The 15,981-nt window shown below is 43.1% G+C and overlaps 3 protein-coding genes across 3 annotated transcripts in view; 1 reads left to right on the forward strand and 2 right to left on the reverse strand.

Moving 5' to 3' along the window:
* Positions 1 to 209: 209 nt before the first annotated feature.
* brcc3 (BRCA1/BRCA2-containing complex, subunit 3) lies at positions 210 to 1,415 on the reverse strand. Its single transcript, XM_069677324.1, has one exon. It carries the CDS (start codon positions 1,295 to 1,297, stop codon positions 515 to 517), a length of 783 nt encoding a protein of 260 aa, XP_069533425.1. The 5' UTR covers positions 1,298 to 1,415; the 3' UTR covers positions 210 to 514.
* A 713-nt stretch (positions 1,416 to 2,128) lies between these two features.
* LOC138605139 (E3 ubiquitin/ISG15 ligase TRIM25-like) lies at positions 2,129 to 4,801 on the reverse strand. Its single transcript, XM_069677239.1, has one exon. It carries the CDS (start codon positions 4,628 to 4,630, stop codon positions 2,957 to 2,959), a length of 1,674 nt encoding a protein of 557 aa, XP_069533340.1. The 5' UTR covers positions 4,631 to 4,801; the 3' UTR covers positions 2,129 to 2,956.
* A 4,485-nt stretch (positions 4,802 to 9,286) lies between these two features.
* rab27b (RAB27B, member RAS oncogene family) overlaps positions 9,287 to 15,981 on the forward strand; it is a 66,121-nt gene continuing 59,426 nt past the window's right edge. The window contains exon 1 of the mRNA XM_069677193.1: positions 9,287 to 9,523. The gene's annotated coding sequence lies outside the window, so the exon portion shown is untranslated. The remainder of the gene's footprint in view (positions 9,524 to 15,981) is intronic.

The following is a 15,981-nucleotide window of genomic DNA, read 5'->3' on the forward strand; positions in this document are numbered from 1 at the left end:
GAACCAAAATAATAAGAATTTAAAATGATCTTTATCTTGGACTGTCAAAGAAGAGTTGGAAGAAGAGTTCCAAAACTACAAAGCCGACCAGACTTTTTTTGGTACCAGCTCCAAACTGGATTAGCTAGAAGATTAATCAACAGAACATTTGTCTGCAACAATTTATTGTTCAAAAGAACTTGACAGAAATCTGACATTTAACAGACCAAATGATTTATTGAGAAAATAGTTGGCAGATGAGATTATTCATTAATTAAAGTAAGTTGTGTGCAGCCCTAATCTAAACATGTTATAGCTGTACAGAAGAACTTTGCCCAAATATATACCATAAAGCAAAATTATAATTTGAATAAGGAAATATGTAATCAAGAATGTACAATGTTATAATTAAGTATCAAACAGTTTTTGATACAACATATTATAGACAGTTTTATGTTCCAAACAGAGGGTCCTTCTCCTCAGTCCAACAACAGAAAAAGAGCTGTAGGGGGGGTCTCTGCTCCCTCCCCGGGGCTCACAGAGCAGCCAGCTCCTGCAGCAGCCTCTCCTTCTCCCGCTGCAGCTCCACGATGCTCTGCTTATTCTGCTCCAGCCGGTCCTCCAGCCACTGCAGCAGCGGCCCGCTCACCGCAGACATCTGACTGCACAAGTTCTTGGTGAACACAGAACCGTTGTGAATCTTGGTCACGGGGTCCAGGTGCGCCAGGCTGTGGATCTTGCGGTAGGTGTCCTGCTCCTCCTGGCACAGTATCCTCGGAAGCTCCACGGCCGACTCCAGGCACACTTTACCTATGGCTTCGCGAGGCACGACGTGGATGGGGATCTCCACGCGGTCGTACTCGGAGCCCTTCTGCGCCTGCACAGACTGGAAGCAGGTGTACAATACACGACCCGTCTTGGTGTTCTTGTCTTCTATGAAGCAGGAGAATATGAGGCCCACGAAGCACTGGTCCAGCATCTGGTACATGGCCTGGGTCCTCACGTCGACGTGGGACGGCCATACGGTGATGTGCGGGTGGGAGTGGTACCAGCCCACTACCCGCATCGGCCTGCCGGTGATGTCGGCCAGCCTCTCCGCCTCGGTGGAGGCCGCTGACAGCTGCTCAGGGGAGATCTCCACCCGGTCCTTCCTCTTATCCGAGCGCCGGAGGATGATGACAGAGTGGATGTGGACGATGCGGGTTACTTCCACCTCTCCGATACATAATCCCATAACCTCTTCTTTTTCTGTGCTTAACGCGTGATTCATACACACCAGGAAGGCATCTGACTCCAGGTGAACCGCGCTTACCGCCATATTGTTTCAAAAATTAAGGTTTTACACTCTACCTGTGCGAGGACGAAAACATAAACACTGGAGCAGCGCTTCACTTCCGCGTTCTGAGTGCTACTCCAAAACATTCCGTGCAGCCTACATTAACGAAAGGTTCCGTTATGTGCTCGCACCGAGACGGTTCAGAAATAAATATACATTTATAAGAAAAACATGCACCATAATATAGAAATATAGAGTAAAAATATTAGACTATATTAATAATGATATTATTATTATTATTATTATTATTATTATTATTATTATTATTATTATTATTAGTTGTAGCCTCGTAGTAGTAGTCGCAGTCCTAGTAGTATTATCAGGCCTAGTATTATTACCACTTAATTAAATTTAAGACAGGAAGTTATAAATTATGAATGCTGTTATGTGTGGTGTTGGTTTACATGCTTCAAACTATCCCTTTACACATATAAAATAAACAAATAACAATGATTTATAATGATAATAGTTATCTGCGTCAGATACAATTGAAAGAACTATATTACATTGAAATAAAAATATAAGGTACATACAGCGTTAGTTCTAATATAAAGTGCAAGCCATTCAGATCATGAGTACAAAAAACTCATGACCTGCAGGCAGCCAGTTTCTTTCACTTGTCAGTGTATTTCTATTGTACATTGCAATCCTTTGTAAACAACGTGGTCCAAGGACACATCCTAACAATATAAAGTTTATTGGCAAAATGATTTTCATGAAAATTGCACGCAATGATCATTACATAGCATATGTAATGCTATATGCTATGCATATATTTCAAATGAAATAAGGAAACTGTAAGTGTGTTAAATGTAAAATTATTCATAGATTCAAAGCAATTTAATCACAAAGCAAATGTTAACAAAACTGTAAACGATACCAATAAATAGTGTAAGTTCACTACTACTTTTGAAATGAAGAAAATGTCTAAGTGTAAAGAAAGACAGCAATTCTTAAGCTTCATTAATAGAGTAAAGTTTTTTTTCTTCTTGGAATGAATCCCAACAATCGGCCTTGACTTATAATGCAAACATAAACTCACAACTGAGAAGTAGACAGTTCAAATACTTTGTTACTGTACCTAAGTAGACTCTTCTGGAATCTGTACTTTACTTTTGCCCCGTATATTTCAACACAAATTTCTGTACTCTCTTACTCTCACATTTTCAAAACCGACTTCTCACTTAAGCTTAAGTGCATTTTAGAGAATTATCAATTATTTGTATGTGTATATGTGTAACCTCTACTTAGTATGTGCACCATTTCCCACTTTGCAAAATTTAAATCACTTATTTTTCCTTCACAATGTACCTGAATCGAACATTACTCACACCACATTTCATCTTCAAACATTGCAGAGTAAGACAGCGAAGGAACTGTAAAAACAACAACTCTTATGACTCATCGGAACAAAGGACAGTCACAGTAAACATTGCAAAACTCTCCAGAAAGTATGTTATGAGCCAAAACTGTAATAATATCTGCTGAAATACTACATGGATTTATCTGTAGGCAGTGGTTTTACAAATAACAAAGCAGGAGTATTTCACAAAGAAGAAGCAACACCTGTTTTTAGATCAAATTGCCAATCACTGAATCAAGTTATTGAATCACAGTCCTGCACTCACTGCCTCTCAACATCTATTCAAGTTTACAGAGCTCAGCAGCAGATGATTTATCGTCTGTAGCAAAGACACCAAGTCCCTGATGGAGCGGGTGAGTGAACGTGGTCTGGACCCTGTGGAGGAGAGTCATGGTTCCAGAGACGCTGTAGAAGCACAGGACACCTGCACTGTGATCCAGGTACACTCCCACTCTGGAGGACCGAGGGCCTGAGACAAAAGTTACAGTTCTGTTATGTCTGAATTGATAACTGTTGTTATAACACTCTAAAGCCCAAGACTTGTCATCATTTCCAAATCCGCTTTCATATCCTGTTCTGCTGATGTCCTTGTACGTCACGGCTACTGAAGCCTCGTAGCTTCGCTCCACCTCCCAGTAGTGACGCCCGCTCAGACTGTCTCTGCTCAGCACCTGAAACATGTCAGTGAATCTGTCTGGATGACGAGAGTATCCCTGTTTGTCACTGGTGACTGTTGCTTTTCTGTCTCCTTCAGATACTAACAGCCTTGTGTTTGCTGTGTTTGAATCCAGTGTGGTTTCGCCTGAGTATTGTAAGAACTCAGCCCTGGTCATGGGCTCTGCTTGTGGCAGTAAAACATCCACTGGTCTAACTGCCTGTGAGATCTTGGTCCATGCATCACTAAGAGCGGCCTGTAGTTTATCTTTGACCTCTGACACAGCCGCCATTGCGTCCTCAAAGTACTGCAGAGGGCAGATATTGATGCTGGACGTGTCTATCGATGTACTAAGACACGACAGCGTAGGGTAATTTTGTAGAAACTGGGTGTGGTCCTCGGTGTGTGAGAGCTTCTCCAGCTCGGCGTCTTTCCGCCTCAATACGAGGATCTCCGCCTCCAGCTTTTCTTTAAGCTCTTTGGCCAGACTTACTTCAGTTTTTTGCCGGGATCTGATCTGCTGCTTCACGTCGGAGCTTCTATTCTTGATGAGACGGATCAACTGAGAGAAGATCTTGTCGCTGTTCTTCACTGCTTTATCAGCAGAGTGATTGATCACGTCCAATCTTTCTTGAAGCACCTTCACATCTTCCTCTCTGCCCTGGATTCTCCGCTGGAGCCTTTGTCGATTTGTCCCGAGCTCTCCCTGCCGCTCAGTCCGTTCTGTTAGAGCTAAGACTGTGTGGTGGTCTTTATGCTCGTCCATTGAGCACAGAATACAGATACACTGATGATCAGTATGGCAGAAAATCTTCTTAACTTCTCCGTGACGAGGGCAGATGTTCTCCTGAAGCTTCTTGGAGGGGGCGACCAGCTTGTGTTTCTCAAAGGCAGGGGACTCATAGTGAGGCTGGAGGTGTTGCTCACAGTAAGAGACCAGACACTGCAGACAGGACTTGAGAGCTTTCAGCTTTCTCTCAGTGCAGACATCACAGGCCACATCTCCAGGTTCAGCATAACAGGGATCAGCTGAAACCGCTTGAAGTCCGGTCTTCTTTAGTTCCTCCACTAAATCTGCTAGCATGGTGTTTTTAACCAGAGCAGGCCGGGGTTTAAAGGTCTGTCGACACTGAGGGCAGCTGTAAACTTTCTTCTGATCCTCTTCATCCCAGTGGTTTCTAATACAGCTCATACAGTAGCTGTGCCCACAGGGAATAGTCACTGGATCCTTCAGTAGATCCAAACAAATCGAACAGCAAAGCTTTTTCTGATCCATCAGGTTTTGTTGCTGCGCCATTTCCCCTCAAAAAGAGACGGTCAGTAAGAAATAGTTTCACTTACTCTACGAGATAAAAAACGAGAACGGTTCCAAACCAAACTTTAGTTCCCTTTCTTCCTGTTTGCTTGCAGATCTGCAGTCAACGAGGCTTCACTTTGCAACACGTTAAACCCATCTGTTCACTGGTAGATCTGCGAGAGAGGCAGGAAACAGGATACGTAGACGTGGAACTGGCTGTGAATGGGACGGGCTGCGTTGCAAAGCAGGAAGTGGAGGGAGGGGTCACTGTGCTCTGATTCATTCCAGGAAGAGGAGCAGATTCAGCAGTGCAGCGTGTGCCTAGAGATTGTTTACAACATGAAGTGAAGAGTGTGAGAGATAAAACTGGACCAAAACTGCCAGTCAACTGCAGTATTTGTTAAGCAGCAGATTGCCCCGTCAGCCAGGAGGCTAACGTTTAATGAGGAAGACTTTGCTCAGAATAAATAAACAACCCGGCAGCAGAACTCATGACTCAGAATACAGATAGGTCTCACCAGGAAATGTAATAAAAGGCTTTAACACCTAAGGACATGGATTTGTGCTTTCAGTTAGCTGGATGTTGTTGTTAGCAGCTCTTCATTTGTTGCACATTATCAAGTGTGGTGAGACAAACGCAGAGAAGAGGACCCAAACACAGCGTGCAATGTTGAAGCTGGTGCTCTCCAAAGGAAAATATTACAAATAATCTTACCTAATAATCTGATGCCCCGGTAGCTCACTCGGTATAGCGTGCTCTCCGTGGACGCCCCAAGCCTCCGCCTTTTCCTGCACATCATCCACCCTCTCTTCCTCATGTTTCCTGTCTCTCTGTAGCTTTCACTATCCATTAAAAGCAAAACGGCCCAGATGTCTAATCCATGTACAGATACAGAACAATCTCTCTCTCCAGTCCAGAAATGCTCAATTTATCACTGCTGGTTTCAACTAGTGAATGCTATTTTGGGCTGTACTGTGACATTTGAGTTTGAGTTTATTTATTTAAAAAAGTGACAATGCACATTAATCAACATTAGCACTTGGATACATCATGTAAATATGCCAGATTTAGCCATACAGGCTTACTTACATCTGCAGTCCCTCGCAGGTTGATGGTTTAATAAAAAAAACACCTAAACAATAAAGGAAACACTTAATATACTAACAAATTGTAAGTAAGACATCACAATAAACACTCAAAAGAATTTTAAAATTCCCGGAGAGAACCCACACATGCACGGGCAGAAAACATAGAAAGGTCCCAGCTGGCTGACGGGTTCAAAACCAAGAACGTTCTTGCTGTGAGAACACAGTGCTAACCATCGTGCCACCATGCTGCCGAAAGCTGAGGCCAGTTCCTTTTGAGAAGGATGGATCATCTTATCATCTTAAAGTCGAGGTGCAATGAAAAATGTAATTTTAATCCTTTTAGATCACATCCCCGGTAATATTGTGCATCTATTGGACAATATAGGCCAATAAAATACAGAAAATCAATTTCTTCGTATTCTTATATCAAAATCAGATAATTTTTTCTTCCGGTAAAACTACATTTCATGCGTGCTTACGTAAGTTAGCACCAAACAATTTCAACCAATCAATTTAGCCACATTTAGCCGCAGAGCACCAAGAACGCTCGGTCAGTTAGCTAGCTACTGCGCTGTGGAGAACGTCTGTCTACGCCCACTTCTCAACGATCAAATCAAATCCCTCTAATGATATGTCCCGCGTGCACGTCCTGTTTCACTCGTCACAATACGGAAGCTAGATACTCTAGTCTACAGCTCGACTTTAACATATATATAAGTTACAATGTTGGATAGTTGAAGTTTCAAATCTGTAGGTAAAAGTATATTGGAGTAATCCCCACGCTTGGGACACGCTTCAAGGACACGCCCACCCAGCAGCTCAGTCTGACGGCTCTGCTCGTCAAGTTGGTTACTAGTGTTTCTTTGGCTGTGAAGGAAAGACGTCAGTGTTTCCTTTTCCAAAGGACAAGAGCAGCAGACATTCATTTCACATTGAAAAAGTGAAGTTTACTCTTTGCCGACAGCTCTGTAACACGGCCACAGGGTAGGACGTTCTGCCCCTGGGCAGGCTTCGGAGAGCTGGCCAATCAGAAGAAAGTGGGCTTGTAGGGGCCTGGTTTCTTAAAGAGACAGAGCTAACTGAGTCATTTCAGGCAGACGCTGTACGAGGGCCTGCACAGAGCAGTGTGAGAAAAATGATGAGTTTTTTTTAACTGTAAATTATGCTGAGCTACTCCACAGGTATCACAGAGTGAAATATGAAGCGTGAAATTATCATAATAACCCCCCTTTAAAGGCAAACATGTCAAGAATACAGGGCTTAATTCAAATTATTTATCGGACAGTATATTCAATGATTTGACTTGCTTTGAACCACCAGAGATGGTTGCTTAATTTGCGGTCCATGCAGCACTAATTTGTTTACACTTTTGCAGGTCTATTCCTAAAGTGGGAAATATTATTGCAACACAATTTCATATCTCCTATATGTAATCAAAACCAGAGTGTGTCCTCAGGTGAAGCTTCATGCTACCTTCATGGCTCCTGACAGAAGTGGCGGATTAGATGTTGTGATGACTTAACTCTTGACTTGACCTTGACTCCTCTCATCTGAACCTTCAGTTTTTACATTTATTTCTTCTTTTATTCAGAACCCATTTTTCATGCTGACTTAAAGGAAATGACAGTCTCTGTGTTTCCTGAATAATTAGACCAGAGGAACATGACACACAGAATCCACTCTCCATGGCAACACAGCTTTACATCAGCACATGCATGACCAAATGTGTGTTCACTCAAGCATATGCCTACATCACACACACACACACACACACACACACACACACACAAACCGCACACAAACATAAATGAATAGCACAAAGACATAAAGACTCAGACTTTTATGTTAGAAAAAGGTTAAAGTTCATGTTTGAAACAGATTTGCTGTAAAAAAAAAATAAAACTCTCTGTACGCCTGCATAATCCAATAACATTTTTTTTAACATATTTTTTTTAAATTTTATTTTCATTAAGTCATGTGAAACGTCAGAACAAGAAATGTTTGTGTTTCCACCTGTTGAACATTCAGGCCAAAGTGAATGAAGAAACATAAACCGTCGGCGCTAGGACCCGGTGGGCTCACGTTCTGTCAGATTAGATAAAAGTGTAGCCATACACGTTTGATGCTGCCTTCACGTGCTGCCAGAATTAACAGCTTTACATTCTGTATGTGCTGTGTCCTCTCATTTTAGCGATTGTGTTAATTTAAAATTGGTAATGTTTTAGTTTAAGATTTTTTACAGATAATCTCGCTTTTTTAAAACTGTAGAAAGTTTAATGTATTTGGGTTTATTTATTTATTTTAGTTATAAGCCGTACTGAGCAGAGTGCAATGAACTGTTTTCAAAAAGATATAAAATAGTCGCTTCCTACATTTTGTGTCATCTATTTATTTAGTAATGTTTATGAAATAAAAGTTGTTGAGTTTAGCTCTCTTGTGCATGAAAACGTTAATTTTGTGTTGCTGTGCGGGTGATTCAAAAACTGTTATATGAAACAGACTTTTCTTGAACATGTGTGTACTGTAAAAACAAATACATGTCTGGCACAGTTTGAACGCAACTTATTACAACTGACCCCACCCTATAAGCCATGACTGAACATGTGCTAGCTGAACACACTGACTCATGCTAACCAAACATGTTAACAAAACAATTATTTAAACAAATCTAATTAGGAATAATTCATGAAAAAACATTTTTTTGTCAATAAAGACAGCAGCAGCAGCAGCAGCAGACTGAGACTGAGCATGTGCAGTATGCCATTACTCTATGTGATAGGACTTGTTGCAACCATCCCTTGTTGTTACTGCAGAAAAGTGGACACAGCCTCAGTAATGTTACAGACTGGCTTTTGTGCCTACAGTTTTGAAGTCTCATGTGTCATGTTGGCCACCATCATCTTGTTCTTTTAATGCCAGAAGCGACCATATATGGAAGAAAAGTGGACATGCACTGTTACACCCCACAGGTCCCCTTGGCAGAGACAAGTCAATCAAAGGTAACTTGCCCTAAAGCATACACTGCTCTATTGTCTGTTTTACTCTAAATGGTCCCATAATTTACAGAAGAATCATGCTGCAGTGAAAAAGACAATCAAATTAGCAACTGAGACCATAAACTCATTAGGAACATTTTTACTGAGGTAATAAATCAATTAAAAAGTTTGCTCATGATCCCTTCTGGTTTCTTACAATCGGATTCCTTTTTCAACAAGAGAAGTCACCCCCTGCTGGCCATTAGAAAGAATACAGTTTTAAGACACTTCTGCATTGGCTTCACTTTTAAAAACGAGGCCAAGTCCTCTTCTCAAATTAAGTTTAGACGTTAAGCTGTCCCCAGTCTTCTCTTTTGGATAAATGCTGACAACAAGACCTGCTTGGCCGAACTACAGCATACACTAAATCTTGAATTACAGAATTAAACCATCAGAAGCACGTGGAATCGTCTTTTCCACTCACAGCTGAAGAATCCGAGTTACCAAGGAGTCCCTGAATGCGCCAGGAGCGTCAAACCTCCACCCCTCGAGGAAGCCGAGCGACATCCATCAGACTGGTAGGACTCTCAGAGGTACGCACGAGCCCTCCTCAGCCTGCACCCTCATCAAACAGTCCTCCGAGCCGCCACGCCACACAGCTCCGGCCGGGTTTGGGGATCTCTGCGCGGATTTTCTCCTCCATCAGGACCGGGGGAGAGATGCGACGTCTCGGAGGAGGAGGAGGAGACGAACTGGCCAAGCAGCAGCAGCAACAGCAACAGACACCTGAGAGGAAGATCTGAGTTTGTTTCTTTTACGTCAAAGAAAGGTAAGCACCAAAGTAAAAAGAAAGAACATTTCCAAGAACATCCTCAGGTTCGACTCGTGCCTGATGCAGATGGTGGTTGTTTAGTGGTGCGTTTCCGTGTTATTGTCGTTCCCAGCATCAGTAGAAGGGAAGGCGGTATGAGTCATAGCCCGGCGCAGGGCTGCTGCTGGAGGAGCTGCTGAAGAGCAAAGTGTCTGCAGCCTCCAAAGCCACAGTCCTCTATCAGCCGCTGCACATGCAAAGTGCTACACCTTTCTGTTGTTCAGCCAAATGAGAGCTCACTGTGTGTGTGCGGAGGTGATCTGAGCTGGCACGGTGTGTTCGTGGCTGGAGTCGGTGAGCAGTAGGTGTGCATGCACGTGTGCGTGTGTGACATCATGCTTTACCTGGTTGGAGTGGATGAACCTGAAATCCTTGAGGGTTTTTAAGAAATCACGACTCTTATGGCGGAGTTTCTGTGTACTTTTAGTCTGGAGATGTTTTGATGGTCTCTTAGTTCAACTAATTTTTAAATGCTGCAAACTACAATTATATTTAGATAATTGGATGCTTGTGGCAACAGTTGGATTTTAACCCTTTACTTTTTAACTATGACGATACCCCCTGCAGAAAGCCCGATCCTTAAAGACATGGTTTTCTAAGTTTGGTTTAGAAAATGCACTGGGCCATGACCTCAACCCCACCCAACTTCCTTGGGATGAACCATAGATTGTATAAAAAGTGGTCACCTTGATGTAACCCCCTGGATTGTGGACTGCTGTTTTTAAGCCTGGATTTTGGTTTATGACCCCTGCCATATAGACGAGGGTGGAGCTGGACAGGAGCAAGGGGTCTTAAAACTTTTTGGTTTAAAACTTAAACAGTCTGTGCTTGTGGCCAGTTCATTAGCAGTCTAATTATATAGTTAACAACAGTCACACAAACTGAGATTTAATGGTAGCTTGGAAAAGCTGTTTGTATGTTTAAATAAATAGAAGCTAAGAGAGCTTTTGGAAGTAGCAAACTATAAAACAACTATCCTGACTCCCACACACAGGTCACAACAAACACTGAACAAGCTAACAAGCCAGCTATGGTGAGCACAAACAAATACCTGCTAATTAACTTTTACTCTTACCCAAAATACTGGAGCACAGGCTTCTCGGACATTCATGGGCGTCAGGATCGTTGCTCAGGTTCATAGCAATGAGAAGACCAGTGCGTTTTAAATAGCGTTTTTTTATTTGGCAATTGTTGCTCGCTTTCCCACCCGAGATGTGTGCGTGTGAGTGGCAAGTTCGCTACGTTCCATATGCTTAACTATTTAAAAACCCACTCCAGTGACAATCAAGTGTTTAACCTCGTAAACATCTCCATGTGACATATCGGGGACATCATAAGCAGTCATCTCCATGGCTGGGCCCGAGCCAGCTGTAACCGCCATCATAGTTTTTGCAAACTCACTACTACGTTACTGCTACTAATTACTACATTTCACGTTAGCTAAGTTTCAACAAGTTGGCTCTAAACGATGGCAGAGACGTGTTTTGTTTTCGGCTGTAATTTTATGAAAGGAGATCAACATAGTTCATAGTGGACGGAGATGCTGATTCAGGGATTTTTAATTCTGCTCTTTAATTCTAATAATTATGTGAGAAACACTTTTGTCAACATTGTTGATAGATGCGCTCTTTGTAGTCCGTCTTTGCTTGATTGTAGTTTTTTACACGGCAGGCCCACATCACATCAGTAACATCTGCCTTGTGGAAGAGCATTCGAACATTCTGAGCACTGTGGTTGTCTTTTCCAAAATGCTGAATCCTCTTTCACACCTTTCCTTGGCCTCATGATGTTTTCCATCACGATCAAGGAAAAGTGGTGAGGAAGACACAGGAGGTACATTTTTAGACTCTTCGACTGCAGCCATGTTCACCTCAGGCTCCAGAAAACCAACAAGCGACAGCCAAGATGCCAAACTTGAGGCTTCAGAACTACAATCAAAGAACCAACAGAGGATGTCACAGTGGCTACGTCAACTTATAAAGTCAATTTTTTTACTTGAAAACTTGAAGATTATGAGACCAGATTTGTTGAAGTTACAAGGAGCTCCTTTTTAACAGATTTTCTGTTCTTGATGTTGTGAGTGATGGCGACTCGAAGAGGTGGGAGGTTTGTGGTAAAGTGCGTCAATCAGGAGAAAGGTCGAGGGAGCGCGGAGGTGGCTGATCAAAGCACCAATGTTGCTGGGAAATAAAACTTGTATTTGTTCATATGTGGTGGTCCTAATCATTTGGGTACACCAGACTTTACACAGTCTTATAGAACTCTTTTTGTGTCCACGGTTTGTCAGTGTCGGCTACAAATCAAAATACCTTGATGTTGTCTGCTTGTTGTTTTGAATTCATCATCAGAGTGATAGTATTTTAGTTAAGAGAGGAGCAGCTGCCCGGCCTCTGTGACAGTAATGAGTGTCTCTCTGTCCCACAGGCACACTTGTTGTATGCGTTGTTTCATAAATGCTTTGCACACAAAGATGAAGCAGCAGAGGTAATTAGTGAAGCACTTTTTATTGGTTTGATAAAGCGCTCAGCGTCCCCTGAGCTGCTGGCATATTCAATGTTAAATGTCTCCAGTGTCAATCCAAGCTGATGCCTCGCTGATGGACTCATAATGAAACTTACAGATTGCATTTGGCTCGTGGGGCTGTTATCTCTGCTGGAGTTATGATACACTGAAGGCACCAGCTCACTCAGTCACTTTTCATTCGTCACGTTTCCATGGAAGGATCAATTAATCAACAAAGACGAAGCAAAAGCAAGACACTGACAAGGGTTTACCCTTTTATAACTTCTCTCACAATAACTATGATCAACTGGATTTTTCACACTATCGATGAGTCTAACAGTGAAAAAAAAATGCTACAACAACCAGTCAGTCTGCAGTTTTTAGACTGGACGGTTACACATTTCCTGTTTCTGGTCTTGTCACTGTAAGGTTTTAGATAAATGTCGTTTTAACTATCTTTAACCATCCATCCATTATCTATACCGCTTATCCTGTTAAGGGCCGCGGGGGGCTGGACACATAGAGACAGACAACCTTTCATGCTTACATTCACACCTACGGGCAATTTAAAGTCACCAATGAACCTAACCAGCATGTCTTTGGACTGTGGGAGGAAGCTGGAGTACCCGGAGGGAACCCACGCATGCACGGGGAGAACATGCAAAGTCAGACTCAACTCAAAGACCCATTTTGTCCGAACTGGGATTGGAACCAGGAACCTTCAAGCTGTGAGGCAACAGCGCTAACCACTGCACCTGTCTTTAACCAGATGAAAGTTATTCAGTCATAGTACTACTGGATCTTAAAGACATAATCTCGAAGATTTCAGTTTCGTTCTCTTTGGTGGCACCTAATGGCGATAAACGGTAATTGCGAGGGCACACTTCCCAGATATCCAGACAGTGCTGCATGTGTGACGTCCACGGTTGGCTCCGGTTGTAACTCTTGATTTTCCTCGCTGACGGTCGCTTTCCTTTTCAGACTGTTTGCTTCATCTGAGCGTCGAGTTTGTTTCTTTTTCTTTGGATTTTCACTTCTTGTTGAAGTTGTATCTGTAGTCATCCATCTTTTCTTTTTTTCTTCAGACCATAAAGCAGCCGCTTAGCTCCGCCTACCCTCTCTGGCAGACCAACCACTGCTGGATGATGGAAAACGCGTCACTAACTGGGCGCCGCTTGGGATTTTTCCAAAGTCGCACCAGACACTCAGTCTGTAATACTGCAAATGCAAAGGCTTTCATCAGTGGGCCATAGGCTCAATCATCATTGTGTTACCTCATTCGGCGATAGATAGAGACTTAACAGACATTTATTTAAATGAAAATCTTCCAGATTATTCCTTTAAATTAGAAGAAAAACAGGCTGAGCTTAAGTTAGTGGCATTTTTATTTCAGAGACAACAAAACCTCTGCAGAAAATTCAGCTCCTGTTAAAAACCTCTCGAATGATGAACATTTAAGGAAGTAATCCGAACCTAAAAACAAGCTTAGCAGCTAATGCACCCACCTGGCAGCAGGTCAGCATGCAGTACCCCCCGACGCCCTGTGTCAGCAAAATGAAAGGGTCAGAATTTTAAACCCAAACTGCTTTATTCTGGCTTTAATTAACAGATGTGTTTGTTTTGGAGAGAACGGGACCTCTGAATAATTCAGCCAGTTAAAACTGTGTGAATAATGAACACTGAAGGGTCATCTTGAGACTCGGTTTGTAAAGCAACCTTCTGTTGCTATGACTGCTAAAAGACAAAAGTGCAGGGCGTTGGTATAGCTCAGTAGAGAGTGCATCTAATGTAAAGACCTTTAATTTAAAGTCCCTGCCACAGCAGCCCTGGGTTCGACTTCAGTCCTCCGCCCTTTGCTGCATGTCATTCTTCCTCTCTCTTCCCCGTACTTCCTGTCTCTCCTCTCTCTTCACCTGTCCTACACATTAAAGGCAAAAAAACAAAAAATGTATCCTTTTAAAAAAAGACAAAAGTGCAGAGACCATCCATCCATCCATTATCTCCACTTATCCGGGGCCGGGTCGCGGTGGCAGCAGGCACAGCAATGTGACCCAGGGGTCCCTCACCCCAGCAACATTTTCCAGTTCCTCCTGGGGGATTCCGAGGCGTTCCCAGGCCAGACGGGATGTATAATCCCTCCAGAAAGCTCTGGGTCTGCCCCGGGGTCTCCTCCCAGTTGGACGTGCCCGGAAAACCTCCAAAGGGAGGCGCCCAGGAGGCATCCTAACCAGATGCCCGAACCACCTCAACCGGCTCCTTTCGATGCGAGAGAGAAACTACTCCGAGCTCCCCCCTGATCTCCGTGCTCCTTACTCTCTCTCTAAGGCTGAGCCCAGACACCCTCCGAAGGAAACTCATTTCGGCCGCTTGTATCCACGATCTCATCCTTTCGGTCCCTACCCAAAGCTCGTGACCATAGGTAAGGGTTGGAACTTCATCCCTAATTAATGACAAGATATTGTTTTTAAATAACAATACAATCATGACAGAAAGATCGGTCCTCTTGTGGCACACGTTCATGTCTTACCTAGACTGTCAAAATGTCCAGAAGCAGCCCCGAGTAAGTAAGTCCTGCAGTATTTCACAAGATAAAAGCACAGCTTGATCAAGTCGGAAAACAAGGAGAATTTTGTACAGCAGAAATATTTTCAGATCAACCCTTTAGATTAACTCCAGATTGGGAAACACTTCCTCAGTAGAGTCTCATGTTTTCCTCTTCCAGCCATGCATTATTTATTGTTCCCGTTTCTTCTGAACCCAAATCCTTCCCTCTTCCTTCCCTCTTCCTCCGTCACTCCCTCCCTCCTGCTGAATGACAGAATCTGACTCGCACAACATTCATATAGAATCAAAGTCAAACTGTTCGTACGTGTTCAGGGCTGTAGACCTCTCATGCCATTGTCATTTACCTTCCTGAGGTGTACCAGCAGTTTCCATGGTGATGTTTGAACAACCGGTTGTCTGGTTTATCCAGAGAGAAGTACAGCCTGTGAGGAAACAGGAGAGGTGTTTGTCTGTGATGATTCTCGGTGACCTTTTAACTCTGGGACGGCTCTGCCTAACCAGTGTGCCCTTTTCCTCTCACTCCCTGTCTTTCTCTGTCTCTGTCACTGCCTCCGCCTCCTCCACCTCTTCCTCCTGACACCCACCTGCAGGGTATTGACCAGACCCAGCAGGATTCAGCCTTCCTAAGATGATTAATGCATAGATAAGATTACCACCTCATAGCGAGGCCTTGACTGCGGTAACACTCCTCTCCAAGTTGAGCGTGGTGTGTGTGTGTGTGTGTGCGCGTCCTGACTGACTGCCAGCAGAATTGAGTTTTAGTGATGGAGTGTTTCGTGGCAGCAATAATGTGGTTGTTTTAAAGCTTAATGGACAGTTTAAGCCTCAGAAGCCCCGTCTTCAATGAGCTAATGAGCTTAAATTCAAACCCAGAGCTGGATTATAGACTGTGTATTAGAAACGTACGCAGCCGCTGTGATGTCAGCTGTTTTCCCTTTTTGTGGGCAACCGTTTCCAGGCCTTACGTTTGGCATTATGGCCGCCTCCAGGTTCTTTATTGGATCCAGAAGCGTTTATCTGTATTTCATAGTAACTGGGATAATTGAGATGCTAATTTTGGCTAGCAAAAAACATGCTCAGAGGGTCTTTTAGCATAACCGTTGCTAAAAAAGACATTTTTCAGGCTGCCCCAGTATTGACTCATCAGCAATTCCACTTCCCTTGGTAGCGACCCTTAAGTCTGTTTTAAATTGCTCTGTATGCTTAATATTTGCTTTTATTTACGGACAGTATAAGTGCTTTTTCCATGAAGCCACTTGGTTGCGATGAAGGTGAAGTAGTTGACACACACAGTAAGCATCAGCTGTGTAACGTACATCAGTTACACTCCAGAAATGTCCGTTTGCTTC

Source organism: Semicossyphus pulcher, unplaced genomic scaffold, assembly GCF_022749685.1.
Source record: "Semicossyphus pulcher isolate SPU_LCO1_2020_fin unplaced genomic scaffold, fSemPul1.0.p SCAF_28, whole genome shotgun sequence".
Lineage (NCBI taxonomy): Eukaryota > Metazoa > Chordata > Actinopteri > Labriformes > Labridae > Semicossyphus > Semicossyphus pulcher.